The 18,389-nt window shown below is 32.1% G+C and overlaps 2 protein-coding genes across 2 annotated transcripts; one reads left to right on the forward strand and one right to left on the reverse strand.

The window, feature by feature from the left end:
• The first annotated feature begins 5,811 nt into the window (after positions 1-5,811).
• On the forward strand, positions 5,812-8,804 carry LOC110610093 (laccase-2). Its single transcript, XM_021749963.2, has 6 exons — positions 5,812-5,931; positions 6,045-6,196; positions 6,469-6,713; positions 7,121-7,249; positions 7,417-8,376; positions 8,481-8,804. Exons 1-6 carry the CDS (start codon positions 5,812-5,814, stop codon positions 8,609-8,611), a joined length of 1,737 nt encoding a protein of 578 aa, XP_021605655.1. The 3' UTR covers positions 8,612-8,804.
• A 3,484-nt stretch (positions 8,805-12,288) lies between these two features.
• On the reverse strand, positions 12,289-13,136 carry LOC122723130 (small polypeptide DEVIL 13-like). The gene has a single exon (XM_043954343.1). The coding sequence runs from the start codon at positions 12,798-12,800 to the stop codon at positions 12,516-12,518; it is 285 nt and encodes a 94-aa protein (XP_043810278.1). The 5' UTR covers positions 12,801-13,136; the 3' UTR covers positions 12,289-12,515.
• Between the last annotated feature and the right edge of the window lie 5,253 nt (positions 13,137-18,389).

Below are 18,389 nucleotides of genomic sequence, written 5' to 3' on the forward strand. Positions count from 1 at the left end.
TCTTTGACATTGACTTTGAATACCCTTCCTCTAACATTTAATGAAAATTTTATAATGTTATATTACATGAAATAATTAAATTTGAGGTTAATAAGTATTTTGCAGGGATCAATAACAATATAATGACTTACATAAATATGGAAATGAATAACTATAACGTCATTTTTTCTCAGAGCCAAAATGCTACTCATATATGACAAACTAACTTGGAGACGATGCAAGTGCCATTTATTTTCCTGATCAGTAATTGAAAGGCCTATAATTAAAAAGAAAATCCCTTGATCTAGTCGTAAAATTAAACGAAATTCAGATTCCGAAAGAGGTTCCAAATTCAAGTGAATCATTTTTTGAAATAGAACAACTCCTGGTGCTAGGCCCGTTAGTCTACAGTACAACATATGTACATTAATTCCGACGTTTTGGGATCAATAATCATTCCTCAGAATTTGCCTCGATAAAAAAAAATAATAATAATACCACTCCTGGTTACTCAATGCATCCAAGATATGACCATTGATTATGACTACATATGGAGAGTATGGTTACTTTTGCTTCGAAGGAATAAAGTTGTGCACTTTGAACACCTGTAGTAAAATACAAAAGCATATTCTCTCTCAAAATTTGGAGAGAAAAACTCTCTGTTTTCCTCTGGTGGTCCTCCAATACAACCAGTTTTTCCTTGGCTTTACTAGGATTTCACCTGCGCCTTCCATCTTGGGAAGTGGAGTTACTCTTAAGTGGGAAGCGGAGTTAGTCTTAAGAGGGAAGTGGAGTTTCCTCCCAATACGAGCAGTTTTTGTGTTGGTCCCATATCTTAAGCATAAGAGTGAGGGTGTTATTTTTAGATTTGGTGTACATGAGTTTATTGGTTCCGTCCGAGGAGCTCAGTGCCTCCTCCATGTAAACCCAAAGTTACTTTAGTAAGCGATTTTCAACGGTTTTCTTTTTAAGCGAAATATGGTTCTATATATTTTGCTTTCATGAGGTGATATCTTCTGAAAGCCTTAATTGTTGCATTCGGCCCTCAAATGACGAATATGAGTAGGAGCCCTTCAACGCAGGATTTTTCTTTCAGAGTAGCAAAGCAACAATATTACTAATCTTGCATATCTTGGCTTTTGGTGTTTGTCAATGTTGGTTCTTCCCTACTTTTCTTTGGGTGGTTTTTGGGTATGGACAGTACAGTTGGTGTTGTGATCTTTTTCTTATTTCCACCGTTTGTAATTAAGAATTTTACAGCTATTCAATTTAATATAATATTTTTTTTATTAAAACTGTTATTTTAAAAGAAAAAATTCAATTTCTTTTTAATTTAAACAAAATTTTATTTTAAAAAAAATTGAAGTTATAAATAATTTTATAAAAATTTATTTTTTTATTTTTATTTTTTAAAATGAATAATGCCAAAACGGAGAAATCGTATATGATTAAGCTAGTTTTAGAATTTTATTATAAGCTTGGCCTTTTATCTTTCGTAAGATTGTCTTTATTATTATTATTATTTTGGTTATATGAGCTTTGTTTTGCCCTTTTTATTTTATTATATTTAAATGCGTTATATGTTTGATATTTCATAATTTAATAAAATGTAATTATATTTTCTATTAAATCTTAATAGAAATTTTAATGGTGTATTGTATTGTGATATTCTAAATATAGCTTGAAATCACACACTTGGATTTAATTTATTGCTTAATGAATTCTACTTTATCTTTAAAAAACACATATTTATAATGGTTGCATAACTTTGTATTACTGTTAGAAGGGAAATGTTGGACCACTTTAGGGCCATGACCCAACCCAAGAGGCGGAGACAAAGACTTGTACTTTTTTATGGTAAAGTACATAAAATGTTTGCAAAACCTCAACCCTCAACTTCACAAACTAAATCAATTAAATTTCTCTTGGTTGTGGTGGTGTAGTTTTTCTTTTTAGTTTAATCGAGTTTTTTTTTTTTTTTTTTTAATAGGTGATCTTCTTTGCCTCTTTCGAGTCCGAGAATATCTTTTCTTAATTCGACAATAAATTGCCCTCTCTACTTTTAAGTATATATATTTTCAAAGGTAACATATTTAACTAATTGGCTAATAATTGGTTGTGGCGGTGTTATCCACGTTAATCCTTAGATGCATGCATAGTATTGATTGAATTCGGAACTCCCCTTGTGGCAATGGTGATTAATTTGAATTTTTTGGTTGATTCTTCATCTCCTGTCCTCCATTTTGGTTGTCTATGACTGTCTTAACTACAATAGGGAGTAAATCTTACTCTTTTTTTCTTTTTTTACTTCCGGTGACGTAGATAATGCTTGGACGACCGGATTTGTCTAGAGAAGTTAATGTTGGAGCTACCAAATTGAAATTGGGTCTTTCTGCAAAATGGATGTTAAGAGTTTTCAGTACATGAGCTTTATTTGTATGGTTCTATCAATATGTCCTAGGGGCTAAAGGCTTTGTCTTGAACCTCAATGGGAAATGTATCAAACGATAGAAAAAACTGCACAAATTCCTAAACAATAAGATTGGACCTTTCAAAATAAGAATAATACTAATAATAATAATAATAAGAATAATAATAGGATTGGACCGAAAACAAGTGAGGTTCTATGCAAATTGATATAGGTAGGTGAGGAAGTGGTTAAATGATATAAAGACATGACCAAATTGAGCAATCCCGCCCTGAAATCCAGCACCTTTTGGGCTGTTTGTGGGCAAGCTGGGACTCCCACCGCATTTTATTTTAGCTTTTTTCACGAGAAGAATTAAAGATGTCGTCAGAGAGTTTTTGTCCCTTTCGCCCCTTACCAACTAAACTCTCAGCTTTGGACAATAAACAACTAAACGTCTCAGCATCCCATGCTCGGTATCCGACCAATATGTATTAATTAAAAAAAAAAAAGAGAGAATTTTAATGTTATGCCTCTATTTTTACGTATTTTCTAAACCTTTTTCTCTAATCCTTTTTCCCTAATGATAATTTCTCACCTTAAATATATATTATAGACAATTTTAATTTAAATGCAGAGTTGAATGGAATAAAAAATATAAGGAGCAATTAATACTTTAAAAAAAAATAGTTTTGTTAAATATAATGAGTAAATATTATTTTATAGTAAAATATAATAAAAATGGAATCAGATTAAAAGTTTGAGTCTACGGGATTCACAGCAGGAGAATAAATCGAAACAAACAAAAACCACGATTTACCACAAAATAAAGATACTCAGAAGAATCTTCACTACCGGCAAATGAATCCAAACGAAGGCGCCACCGCATATAGGCGTAAATGCTGCCCTTCCATTGCTACTTGAAACCGCAACTGCCATGTTCCTCTTTTAGCTTGTCTGGTGCAAGTTGTTATGGGCATGCATGGTTGATATGCTTCTCTTGCAAGAAGAGGGCCTCGGTATGTTGGGCTTTGTTTTTATTGTGTCTCAAGTTTCAGGCCTTGCTTATTTGTTATTTAACCAATATGCTTCTTGCGCCACATATATTTGAAGGTATACAGCCTCTCCTGAGTTTGGCCCAGCCTAGGGAGATTGCTACAACCTTGGAAGTGAAAAATGTACTAGAAAGGAGTTCGTATTTATCCCCTTTTACTTCTCTGTACTATCCAGCTAACGTAACCTTATAACTAACTGATAATCCAAATCCAAACTATCCAAGCCAAGCGCTCTACATTTCTGTGCTGATCCTTCGATTTTCATTAGTCAAGGTCCATGGAGCCTGATGAATGATAACGCTGATTTGCATGCCAAAGGGTTGATTTTGAAGCAAGTTTGGCGTTTGATCATTTTTGTTGCGAGCACCGCATGCACCTTCGCTGGTGGCCGTGTCTCCCCAATTCCCATACTTCTGCAATGAAAACAGAATCTCGTTCTCTTGGATACTCAATTTGTTGGTGGGATTGGAATGGCCTGAAGGTCCATTGAGTTGATACTTTTTATCTATGGGTCTCTGGATCAAATGGCATTAGCCACAGCTGGTAGGATTTGACGGGGACCTCGCCACCAACACCAAATCTGATATATATAGCTAGGTGTTGAATGAACCTGGGATCTAGCAGTACCAGCACCTCGTTGATAGTCATTAGGCCAAAATGACTAACTTAGCTCCCCCTCCTTCTTCTTGAGTTATTCATTGCATGGCTTAATTTCTTTCGTATCAACTTTGGTTTGCTTTTTAGGGTGATTATTGTTTCTTAACAATAATGTGCACAATAGAGATTTGTCGATATGCCAAGGAATCTAGTATATCTCTAAATTAAAGTATTAGAAAGGAATAGAGAGATATACTTATTTCCTAGCTACGAATGATACCAAAATAAATTCTATGTTTAGGATAACTTTACATATATTTTACTCAACCTTTGGTTACAAAGTGTAGTTTCTAGCTCAAAGTGGTTAGGCTTGATTTGAGAGCGTGAATCTCTTAACTCAGAAACTTGGTTCTTAACCTTCATCATGTATAATAAAAAAGTTCTTTATCTTGATCAGCAGCATGGAGAAACCTATTGACAATATCCCAGCACAAAATTTTTGCAGCCGAGGAATGGGATTGAAAATTGCACTTCTTAGTATTCTATTGCATTGGTAATTGCAAATAGGGTATTTTCTATGTTGATAATTAAAATCTTGTAAGTTTTCAATTTTATACGAGAGCTTCACAGTTTTAAATGCGAAAGCAATTATTTTTCTGTGACAAAATAGTTATTCACTAGGCTTTTTACTATTGCTGTAAGTTGACAACTTCATTAATGTTATACATGTATAAGTAAAAATCATTGCTTATATATATTTACTTTTGCTTAAGCAATGTAGAAAATATTCTTAGGAGTAGGCTACAAGGAGAGTAGTTGGTGCACCTATAAATTAGAACTCAGTCGCTAGTTAACTAAAATCCCACTCATGATCACATAAGCATTTAGCTTCGCTAATTTACTAGCTCTTGTGACTTCATATCTTGGTTATTTACAGAAAAAACTTGCTAAATAACCTAGGCATTAACAGCCTTTTCTTGCATGGAAGAAAGGTAGATCAGATGTCCTCGTCTTCCTATTGGCTTTTGGCGTTCTCAAGACTCTGTTTAGTTGAGACATATGCCATCATCAACCAATGTTTCATGTCCCAGCGTGTGCTTTCCACGAAAATGATTACTGTGAACTTGTATAGACTTAAAACAACAATCAATGTTTTCACTGACAATAATTTGAAAATTGGAGCCCTTTTATATTATATCTCGGCCACGGCTCCTTGTAGCTGATGAATAAGATACATAGGTTAGCAGATTTTCTTGTATTTGCATGTAATTCTCGATTACGTCCTTCTGGGCTATGATTCAATTTTGGCAAAGCTATAATGAATCTTTTTCAGTGGAAGATACGTCCTTTTTAGGACTATTCGCACGGGCAAAATATCTTGCAATTTTCTTCATTTGGTATTGTGAAATTCTTTCACAGATGCAACCCACTTTGTTTTTTAAAGAAAATTTCCATGAGAAGAATTTCCTTGAAAATGGTTTTCCCATAGAAGTAATTAAGCAAAGCAAGCTACAGTCTATTGAGGTAAAAATGAGAAAATATATTTGTGCAAGTTTAAGGCCTCGAAAGGACAGGTAAATTAACTAATTGACTTTGATTACACTCCAAATTAATTGTAAACATCGACAGTTAGATTATCTGGGAACGAAATCATCCAACCACACCCTATTTTACACATATAAAATACCCTCTCCACTGGCCCCATTGATATCATTGCAAATAACTAAGAGAATTTGCTAAGGCGACAGAAGTTTGCACATTAACCAGACACATATGGGTGCTTCAAATCCTTTACTCCCAGTGTTTCTTGTAGCCCTGCTGTTTGCTTTCTGCTGCTTCTTTGGCCTTCCCCAGGTTGCCGATGCTTGCATTACCAGGCACTACAAATTTAACGTACGTAATTTACTCATTGGGTTGTTTTTGGTTGCTTGTCAATTGAAATTTATTACATCATGATAGGGCAAGTGCATTTTTTTCCTATTTAATTTGCTTTCATGTTCTTGCAGATAGTATCCACCAACGTCACCAGATTGTGTCGCACCAAGAGCATGGTGACGGTGAACGGCCAGTTCCCAGGGCCTCCCGTGGTCGTCAGAGAAGGTGATCATCTTCTAGTCAAGGTGGTCAATCACGTTTCTAGCAATATCACTATCCATTGGTATGTAAACCACTATAAATCGTACATATACTATACAACGTTAATTTTTTTATTTATATTTTATAATTCATGCGGTTGCCTATGGGATGGAGCTGCTTTATATTTTATATTTTTGAATTATTAATAATTCGTTACTGCATTTAAAAAATTAGGTGTAAATACAACTGATAAATGTGTATTATTCAGTAAAATGGTAGAATACACCAGAAAAATAAGTGTTTCTGATTGTTTATGATTTTTACTGAATTTTTTTCCTATGACAAAAACCTCAGGCATGGAGTTCGACAGCTTGGAAATGGATGGGCAGATGGGCCATCATACATCACTCAATGCCCTATTCAAACAAACAATACTTACGTGTACAACTTCACTATTACAGGACAAAGAGGAACTCTCTTTTGGCATGCTCACTTCCAATGGCTTAGAGCTACTGTCTATGGGCCTCTTATAATCCTCCCTCAGCTCAATGCTTCTTACCCATTTCCCAAACCCTATAAAGAAGTCACCATCTTGCTTGGTAATTCTTATATCTTATCTGCCTACCCTCTCAATCTAATCAATGCTAATGGATGTTTAACGGTTTAAATTTTCAAAATAAATCTCGATACTTAAATCAATAAGGATAATCAAAATGAATAATGAGATAAACATGCATAATTGAAGGCCACTCACATTTATAGCCGTTAGAAATTCAATCTGGATTGGAGATTGTCCTGATGAATGACCTATTTCGTAGGAGTTATATTTGAAGTAGAAATTAGTTTGGAATTTATGTCCGAATATAATTTGTCCATTTCGAATTTGGACCCGTTGAGTATTCAGATTTTGTCTTTCATCCTCTCGGGTTTCGGTCTTTCTCACTAATGAAACATGGCCAATATGCCACTGCCACTAATCAAATTTATATTATTCAATTAACTACAGGAGAGTGGTATAATACAGATCCTGAAGCAATCATTAGTCAGGCTTTACAGACAGGAGCTGCCCCTAATGTCTCTGATGCCTACACCATTAATGGACTTCCAGGCCCCTTGTATAATTGCTCATCAAAAGGTAACTTGGGATTACTTAATAATCTTAAGCTCTAGTTTCGTTTCTTAATATCTAAGTGAGTCTTTCAGAATCGGGGAGTGTAAATGATGATCGATTATTATTTTCATTATTGAGTAGGAAAAAGTTAAAGTGTTGATCTTATGATTCTGACGTGTGGGTACTGGCAGATACGTACAGGTTAAAGGTGAAACCAGGAAAGACATATCTTCTGAGAGTGATCAATGCTGCAGTTGATGCGGACCTCTTCTTCACCATTGCAAATCACAGTCTCACTGTGGTTGAAGCTGATGCAAATTATGTTAAGCCTTTTGAAACAGAGCTTTTGCTGATTTCAGCAGGGCAGACCGTAAATGTTCTCCTCAAAACAAAACCCATTGCCCCTAGTGCAAAATTCTTTATTTTAGCCAGACCATATTCCACCTCTCTAGGTCAAATTGATAACACAACTGTTGTTGGGATTCTTGAGTATCAAACTTGCTCAAATTTCTTCAAATCCAACAGACTTCCAGTCATTAGACCATCTCTGCCTCCTATTAGTGCTACCAATGTTGCAGCCAATTATTCGAGCAGATTGCGCAGGCTGGTTAATGCTCAATTCCCACTTAATATGCCTCAAAATGTTGACAGGTTCTTTTACTTCACAATAGGTCTAGGAACCAGCCCCTGCCCAAAAAATCAAACATGTCAAGGGCCTAATGGCACAAAATTTGCAGCTTCTATGAACAACAATTCCTTTTCTTTACCTTCAAAAGCAATTCTTCAAGCCTATTATACTAAACAATCTAATGGGGTTTACAGTACAAACTTTCCAAGATTTCCACCGAACCCATTCAACTACACTGGAACACCACCAAACAGTACTTTCGTTACCCAAGGAACTAAAGTTGCAGTGCTTCCATTCAATGCTGGTGTGGAGGTAGTCTTGCAAGGTACTAGCATTCAGGGTAATGAGAGTCACCCTCTACATTTCCATGGCTACAATTTCTATGTTGTTGGTCAAGGATTTGGAAATTTTGATCCCTATAATGATCCCAAAAATTATAACCTTGTTGATCCTGTTGAACTCAATACTGCTGCTGTGCCCTCTGGTGGGTGGCTGGCAATTCGCTTTTTTGCTGATAATCCAGGTGAGTATTTATTTTCATATTCATGGAGAGGGAATCTGTTGGCACTAATCAAATATTAATTTCTTCTTCACTTCATGGACTTACAATTTCTAAGTCTGATACAGGAGTATGGTTGATGCACTGCCACTTTGATGTCCATCTTAGTTGGGGCATGACTATGGCATGGATTGTCCTTGATGGAGAACTTCCCAATCAAAAGATGCTTCCTCCACCGTTCGATCTTCCCAACTGTTGATCAAATAATGAAACCAGGGCCTACTTAAATTAACTTACGATGTTGTCAGGATTTTGTTTGTCCAACCATTCTGTTGGACCCCAATTGTTTGTTTCCTTTCTTTTGTTGGTCGGCTTGTTAGACAGTTCACTTTCCACTCAGCAAAAATGGGACCAAGACAGTGGACAAGGTTTAGTATAATCATACTCATTAGTGTGCAATCAAGTGTTCACTTGTGTATGAATGGTCAGCCATTGAATCTGAATCTCTCATCCAATTCAACGGTTGACGATTCAAAACCACTTCAATAATATTAATAATCAAATTCACGAATTTAATTTAACATTATTAAACTGGTATGTCTGAATGCATTGAAGCCTGTTTATGAAGAGTTTAGCTAATGGTTAGAAACTAGGAATATACTGTGTTGATATCAGACAATTGTGGCTTATGAGGTCTCTCTATCAAATCTTTTACCAGCAATTCAAACGACATGTTGGTGATGTAGAGATCCAATCTGATAGGAAAAAACAAGAATATGGAAGAAACAAGGTTCTGAGAAGGACTTGATATAGAGAATGAATAGCCATTGCTCCCAACTCATTATTGAGTTGGCATTCAACAGTGCTTATTAAGAATAATTATTTGATAACCGCAAAAAACTGCAAAAATCATAATTGAAGATTTTTCTTTTCCTAAAATTTATGGCAGTAATAAACTTTTTGTCAGCCTCTTGTATTATTTCCAGGAATACAGTCTGAGATGCCCCACGAAGGGCAAAATTGATTCCCATATATAGTTCCCACTTGCAGATTTCACATGGCTACTCTGACAAATTTTTTTAAAAAATGTAAATAAAAAAAAAAAAATTTACTGCCTAAATTATGCATGATTTTTTACCCTCTAAGAGCTCACCCTAAGTTTAGTTGCCAACAATTTAGGGAAAACAAAAAAGAAAGCAATTTCTTTGTTAATTTCTCAGGGCTTTTTACAAAATTAGGGTTGGGGCTATTTTTATTTTCGGATTTGGGGTTGAGAAAATTTTATTTGCGATTTTGGGGTTTGACTGCCACGTGGCAGCAAAAAAGGACGCCTGGCGCCTCTTTGACAGGCGCCAGAGCCTGGCGCCACTTTAAGTGGCGCCAGGCTCTTTTTTTTTTTTTTTAAATGTCTGGCGCCACTTAAAGTGGCGCCAGACAATTGTTTTTTTTTTTAAATTGTTATTATTATTATTTTTAATTATTAATATATTATAATAAAATATTTATATTATATTATTTTTTATTTATATTATATTTTTATAATAATAAATATTTTTATAATTTTAATATATTAATATTTAAAAAATTTTATTATTAATATTTAAATAAAAAATTACTGAAATTATATTTCAAAATTATAAAATTGATATTATATTGCGATTAGATGGATAAATTTTTTTATTATTTTAATATATTAATACAGTAATTCTGTAATTAAATAGTATCAATATTTTTATATACGTTTAATGTTATTTCATAATTTTACAAAATACTAAGACTAGTTATAAATAATTATTATATTTTAAAAAAATATTTTCAATATGTAATAATATTATAAAAATATTTAGAATTATAATATTATACTGCTATTAAATCTGTATAAAATAGCTTTATTGAATTAATTACTTAATTTAGTTATTTTTTATTTTTAATAAATTATAAACAATTCGTATAAAATATTTAAAATTATTATATTATTTTATTTAATAAATTATAAATAATCAAGTGATCGTATATAATATTTAATTATTATTTTTTATTAATTATTTAAATTACATTATTGTTTATAATTATAAAAATAAATAAATAAATATTAATATTTAAAATTATAAAAATTAAATTTACTTTTTATTAACTGCTATTTAGAATTATAAAATATTATTATAGGCTATTTAAATGTTGCATGCGATCATCTCATTGTTTATAATTTATCAAATATAATAAATTTAATTAATTTACTTTGAATTAGATTAATTAATTATTTTTTTAATAAATTATAAATAACTCAATTCTTGTATAATATCTAATAGTAAGATAATATAATAATTATTTATAACTACAATAATTATTTATAACTAAAGTTATAAAATAACATTAACCGTATACAAAATATTTGTACTATTTAATTACAGAATTAATGTATTAATATATTAAAATAATAAAAAAATTTATCACTTTATACGATATGATTGAATTATTTTTATACATCTCATCGCAACATAATATCAATTTTATAATTCTGAAATATAATTCCAGTAATTTTTTATTTAAATATTAATAATAAAATTTTTTAAATATTAATATATTAAAATTATAAAAAATATTTATTATTATAAAAATATAATATAAATAAAAAAAATTAATATAATATAAATATTTTATTATAATATATTAATAATTAAAAATAATAATAAAAACAATTTAAAAAAAAAATAATTGTCTGGCGCCACTTTAAGTGGCGCCAGACATTAAAAAAAAAAAAAAAAGAGCCTGGCGCCACTTAAAGTGGCGCCAGGCTCTGGCGCTTGTTAAAGAGGCGTCAGGAGTCCTTTTCGGCTGCCACGTGGCAGTCAAACTCCAAAATCGCAAATAAAATTTTCTCAACCCCAAATTCGAAAATAAAAATAGCCCCGACCCTAATTTTGCAAAAAGCCCAATTTCTCACCACCTTTTTTTCTTCTGATGGGAAGTTTCTTTATCAGCTTTGGTTCAGTGTCCACTACGTGTGCACACTGTCAGTTTTCACTTTTATTACTGTCTATTTAACTTATTGTCAACCACTTTTGATTCTTTATGGAAGCTTTGAGAATGGAGCCACAAGATTCAGGTGTAATTTTAAATCACTTTCACTGGAAGGATTGGTCCCTGTCTATACCAGGAATGACAAAACCCTAATCAATCTCAATTTTTGTTTAAAATCCCCCTATTTGCATAAGTTTAGGTTCTTTTTGTGGATTAATTAAGCTGATCCACTCCAAATATTGATGACTAATCCATCAGTTTGATTATAATGAAATGAAAGTATTATCTTAAAAAAAATAAATCCAGTGGAGTTATAAAAATCATTTTTAAGCCGAATTAATTAAAATACATTGAACCAATTTAATCCATTTTGTCTCCGTTCAACAACCAAACAAAATTTAATATTTTTCTCTTTAATTTCAATAACCATAAGAATTAAACTAAAATGTTGGTAAACATAAGATTTAGAAAAATAGCCCCAAATTCAATAGAGGAAATGTAAATCAAACAGATGCAGACATAAGCAAAGAAAGATAAGGGGGATCTCTACAAGGTATTTCAAAATTCTGTGATTCTCAAATCAAAATTCTTAAAAGATTAGTTGCATTCCCAATGCAGATCCAATTGTCAATAATGTCTACTATTACCATTACCATATACAGTGGCAGAACCAACGGCAGCTGAAAGGAATCTCTCTATCCCATCAAACACAGAAGAAAAATAAATTAATAATAAAAGAATGGATCATGCTTGTGCAGAGATCTATTTAGTTATGAAAGACAGGAAAGAAAAATCAAAAGGGCAAATAATGTAGGTAGTTGGAGACTTGAGATGGATTGTGTATGTGTTATATGAATTCATCTTTAAAGTTGTAGCTCTCTTTAAATCGTAATTAATTACAAGCTGCTTCTGAAATTCAAGAAAATAAAAAACTAATCTGGCTTCTTGATTTGTGATGGTAGAAAATTTATAAGCTCAAATCAAACCCAACACCCATCTCCCACAAAAGGAAAAAAGAAGAAGATAGGGAAGCAACCGAGAAAATATATTTCTAATCCCTTCAAGGATATATTCCATCTCTATCCATGTATATATAAATATATAGATATATAAGATTCTTGGGATGAGTAAGCCTTCTTGTTTCAAGAATCTCGATGTTTATGCCAGCAAACGAGCATGGCCACGCAGCGCCTCATGATATAGAATCTTGCCTTCTGTTCTTTAGCTAAGCTACTACACTTGCTAGTAATGGAGGAGTTCTTCTGAGAGTAACTTCTTGGAAGAGCACACTTGTTGGTTGGAGAAGAGCATTTAAGGGAAGAGCTTCTCAAGAGGGGAGACTTTGAAGATGAACTCTTGGTAGAAAAACTTCTAACAAAAGAAGAAGATGAACCTTCTTTCTTTGATGTCTTCCACTTCTCATCCATGTAAAAAAAAAGACCAAGCAAGAAATTAAGGCCAATGAAATGATAATTCTCTGTGTATATTATCTGAGAGACAGAGAGATAGTGATTTAAAGGAGAACTGTGGGTTATTGTGGGGTTCTGATAATATATAGAGGAGTTAAGTTATTGCTTGTGTATGGTTGCGTGGTTGTTTTACTGGTGTGTCATGATATGATTGGATAATTCTGAAAAAGGATTCATGGGTGATGTCCATATTAGATGAATCCCTGATTGTTGAACACTCATCTCTCTTGGAGATACATCCATCATTTAATATGGAGACAGTGGTGTCGTACGGTGCTCCATTATGGTGACTTTTTTAAGGTCACATTTGGGAGAGAGAAGAGCAGACGGCAGTGGCTGATTAGTCTGTCTCTCTCTCTACACTATTTTACCCGGTTTACTGAATATTTATTAACTTTTTTTTCTCATTTAACCAACCGAGTGTTAATTATTATATTTTTCAACTGCTAAATTAAAGAGCGTTGGATAATTACTTTTGAAAAAAAAAAAAAAAAAAGTGACTGCAATAGCATTACTTTTACCCATTAAGGACTGGGTGGGTTTTATAATAATTGAAATTCTTACCTTATGTGTTGAAACCAGGAGCATGCTGTATCTACTCTTCAACTGGGCTCCATTTGGTTCCTTACCTATGAATCTTCAATCAACTCCTAGATGCTGTCTTTATCTCTTTACAACTTCAAATCCTTTATCATGTAATTATCTTATACATTTTACGATTGACATTAACAATGTATTTTTCTTTTTTATTTGATATATATAAAATTAAATACTAACAATTTTAAATGTAAAATTAGTTATGAGATTTGTATTTAATTAATGTTAATATAGAAAAAACCGTATTATAAATTTAAGTTCTCACATTATTAATTTATCACTCTGCAACTACTAATTACTAACATTATGAACTAATTATAAATTTTGAATTAATTAATGTTTTAATTCAACATTGCCAATTACTTGTATTCTCTTGGGATTCTTTTATTATTTCTTGCATTCTCTTGGGATTCTTTTTTCGAAATTTTCACTATAAGGTTCTTAGCGTATGAATTATGCCACATTAAGATTGATGAAATGTGTCCTCTGCCATCTGTCTATCTTTTATTAGTATTTTATTAATCCAAATTTACAAAATTCCTCGAATCAAAATAATCCAGTGTGCCTTCTCTCCATGTGATGAAATTAATATGTTCTCTGGCGGAGGACAAGCTTCAAGATTTTTCTGCTTTTCAGATTGGTATTCATCGTAGGACTTTAGACCGACCATCATTAATTCTCTTACTTATTCATTAATTTCTGTGTTTCCGTACAGAAAATATATGACAATGAGGCTTTTGTTTAATACAATAAACAATCTTTTTTTTACGAAACTATATATAAAAAAGCAATATTAGAAAACATAGATTATTGTTAATAAATAAATAGGTTTTATTTGTGGAATTAGTCATATTCATGTGATCATAACACTGTTTTCTCAATCATAGTTAAGAGAATATTTGACCTTAGCAGAATATTAATTTGAATCAAATCATAATTAAAAAAAATAAAACAAACCCATAAAATCTCTACCATCAAAACACATAGAGACCTTTACACAATGTCAAATTAAATGGCAAAAATCTTGAGTTGTGCTGCAGAAGATGTAATGGGGGTAGGCTTGCTATGGCAATTGCTTGAACAACTTTAACTTGAGTTGATGTATAAGATTTGATTGGTCAAAATGCTTGAAGAGATGAGTCAAAATCAATCCACATGGTATGTTGTGTTTGGTATACAAGGTAACTTAAGGCTCTTTGGGCATGGCATTTTTTTTTTATAAAGCTTAAACATGTAGGCTTGAGAATATCAGCATTTGGGAGACCCACATGGAGACATGTGAGCTGCACAAGGCATATGATCAGGGTCAGGAAGAGATGGACTTTTGTAAATAAAGATAAAAGTAAATAAATTTAAAAATAATAAATATTTTCTTTAGACTAAACTTAAGAAAATATAGGTCAAACTTTTTTACAATTTTGTGTATAATAAGCATAGCCCATTGTGGTTTTTGCGGGTGAATATAGAGGCCCAAAGTCACAAATAAGCTTCCAAAAAAATGGGAGATTAATGCCCTCAAACACAAAACAGCTTCTAATCTTTCCAAAAACAAAAAACAAAACAGCTTAGGGTGATCAGATTGCTGTATTCTTGCTAATGACTAATTACAAGGGAACTGTCAACCTAATAGTTGAGTATATTTCTTAAAACTATAATATAAGATAAGCATACGTTAATATTGGAAGTGGAAATTATTCAACGACTTAGGTATAGATTTAAGAAAAGGAAAATGTGAAATCAGACTTTCTGGTGTATGAATCTCTACTATCATTGGAAATTTTTTATAATTATTCATGATGAAATTATATTTTATGTCCATATTTTATTTCATAGGGAATGGCTTCCTACATCTAGGATTGCATGGTCAAGGAGGTAAACAGACTCCACCACTAACAACTGACAATAATTGTGATCATCATCATGATTGTCTTTGTGATTCAAAGTCTGTTACGTATGGTTTATGTAAAATTTGTCGTTTGAACGACTGTTGAAAAAAAAAAAATCACCATCTACAAGATATTAATTTAATTTTAAAATAATATAAAGAAGAATTTTAAATAATTAATAATTTTTCTTTCAAAAAAGTAGTTTCAACTTTCTTAATATATATGTTCCATCCTGATCAACTCCCATTAACTTTCTGAAATTCTACGCTCCTTGCCTATTCAAAATCTCAAATGTCATGCAATTAAAAATCTGTTTTCTTTCATATAATAGTCAAGTATATTAGTGGATGTTCTAAAAATTCAAAAGTAAAACCTACAAGATTGATATATAACAAACCCTAGCTAGGCTATCTTAGATATTTTTTGAAATTAAGAACTGGGAAGTAATTGCGGAATTGAATAGATATTAACTAAGAGCATGGCAATTCGAAAAATCCATATAGCTAGCAAGATTATGTTAGATACATCACCTTTATGATATTTGGATGCTGTAATGATGAACAAGTGTATGTAGTCAGATATTTGCTGATGCAGCATCATCAAGATTCTCATAAAAACGAGGAACTCTCCCGATTGAGTAGGCGACTGGCCCAGGTCGGCAGTAGCCTTACCTCAGAGTGAAGCCTCCGGAAGTTGTGAATCTTGATGTTGCCGCATCTGCCAACACTGACTGATGGATGGTTCCTGAGATGTCTCTATATATCCCTGAAACACCATTGCCTCCATGAACAAAAAGAAAGAAACAGCCACCTAGGTTGGGAAAAAACAGAAGCTGAAGAGAATGTAACAGAAAAAGAGATGTGTGGATTGAAGAGATAGAGAGAGGGTATTTATAGAATGAATGGAATACATATGATTGGTCCAACTTAGGATATAGTCTTAACTCCCTCTCTCTCTCTCTCTCTCTCTCTCTCCCCGCCTTTTAAGCGAAACTTTTTGTTAATTTAATCAAATGTTTTAAATTCTATTGTAATAGTTTGTATTTAATTATGATCATCAGTTAGATAAAAAATGTGATTACGTGTCATGTAATGTGAAATATACACACCCAAATAAAAATTTTAGAAAATCTACAATATTATTATTATTATTTTTTTTTTAAAAAAAGAAGAAATGAAATCATCTAATTAAGGAGGAGTTGGCATGGCATACCTAACAACTTGGTACAGAAACAGGTGTCCAAAAAAGAACTAGTGAGATGAATCTTTTTGGTGGTAAGGAAAGTAGTAAGATATACCTAAACAAAATGACAAATTAGCTAAGCTTCAGTGGAGGGTTGAGGATGAGTAAGAATACTCTTTAATTATTTCAGCTTAATTAATAAAAAAGATACTCATCCATTTACTACTAAACAAAACCATTTTCATGTGGCCTGTGGGAGCGATGACCTGACCTGACCCCACATATCTATTGTTTTTCTCCCAAAAGATTCTTGCTTGCCACATATATTGCTTGTTTTTCTTTAATCAAAGCAATCATATTTGTATCTTTAGTGATGACTGATGATGAACAAGTGAAACTATTCGTAAGGATTAAGATTATAATAATGTCATCAAACATTTGAATGATCCAAACTCGTATATAATTTCTAGAAAATTCCTCAATAGTATATATAAAAATAAAAAGAAATTGAAGTGTGGAATCAATCCAGGTTCCAGAAAAGAAAAAAAAAAAGAAGTGATGACACTTAAGATATGTTTAAGGAGGGTAGGGTACTTTATGCTAACCATGATTGTAATTAGCTGAAAATTGGCAGCCCAACGTGTGGACTACGCGTAAAGCTACACTACACACACATCACAAAGCTCCCTACTTTAAGATTATGTAATATTTTTAGGAGGGGGAATCAGTTTTAAGTATTTTTTTTATATTTAAATTTAATTTCTTAAATTTCTAATCACTCCTAAAAAATATTAATTTATAATAAATTAAATTTAAATTAATTAAATGGTATGTAAAAAAAGCATTAATTATTGATAATTCAACTAAACTCACTCATCCGATCGAAGAAAATAACTTAATATGGACAACTATTCAATCTCTTAGATGGCTTTTCCATAGACAAATATACATGTTTAATTCATTAAAGCTATTTTGTCGTGGTTACCATATACCAAAGAAAGAAATGCTACTGACAGTTATTTTTGAAAGGATTGTTTAATATTATTTATTTTATTAATAGAAAAATATTTATTATATTAATTATTATATTTTTAATTAAAATGGTAAAGAGTGTTAAACAATTTTGCCTAAAAGTTAATTAGACATTTATCAAGTTAACCGCATGCACTTGGTCTGGTTGAGAATTCTTGTAATCTTAATAATTAACTAATCAATTATTTATTTCTTGTTACTGTAAAGATTAGCATGATGCCCAAGTAGCGTTTGTTTCTTGTGCTGTTGTTCCAAGTTTCATGCCTTCTTAGAGAATACCTATTGTTTATTGAATTTTGATGACTTATTGGTTGAAAAATACCATATAATTTTAATCTAAATTCAAATTATAATTTTTTTTAAAATATAATAAACTGAAACCAAATTGATTTTTTCATTTAAAATTTTAACTGCCTATTACAAGCCCACATGAAGTCGAGTAATGGGCTACATTCAGATCAATCGACCCACAGCCATGCTCTTTCCTCTTAACTTCCGGCCTGCACCATCGTATCTTTAAAAAAATAAGAAACTTACACGGAAATGCAAACTACTATTCAGATGAATCAAGACAGTAATGGAGATTTGTGCAGACAATAATCGGAAACTCAAAACACATGCAAACACTTTTTAGTTTCATCAGTCCATTTGGGAACTACCAAAAACAAACCAACCTACTACTACACTTCTTTAACCCCAAAAGAAAAGTCGGCTTAGAATTTACATTTTTTTTTCTAATTTATAAACATTATTCTCCTAATACTGCCCAGCACCCAATAACACCACCCATTACAAAAACAAAAAAGACACAAAATCACCAAGCTGATGCTGTTGTTAATTAGTCAAGCAC

This window comes from Manihot esculenta, chromosome 2, assembly GCF_001659605.2.
Source record: "Manihot esculenta cultivar AM560-2 chromosome 2, M.esculenta_v8, whole genome shotgun sequence".
NCBI classification, from domain to species: Eukaryota; Viridiplantae; Streptophyta; class Magnoliopsida; order Malpighiales; family Euphorbiaceae; genus Manihot; species Manihot esculenta.

Excerpts from the sequence above, each read along its gene's own strand:
- LOC122723130 (XM_043954343.1), bottom strand. The coding sequence starts at position 12,800 with ATGGATGAGAAGTGGAAGACATCAAAGAAAGAAGGTTCATCTTCTTCT.
- LOC110610093 (XM_021749963.2), top strand. The coding sequence starts at position 5,812 with ATGGGTGCTTCAAATCCTTTACTCCCAGTGTTTCTTGTAGCCCTGCTG. Across the intron at positions 5,932-6,044 it reads CCAGGCACTACAAATTTAAC|ATAGTATCCACCAACGTCAC; the intron begins GTACGTAATTTA and ends ATGTTCTTGCAG. Across the intron at positions 7,250-7,416 it reads GTATAATTGCTCATCAAAAG|ATACGTACAGGTTAAAGGTG; the intron begins GTAACTTGGGAT and ends GGGTACTGGCAG.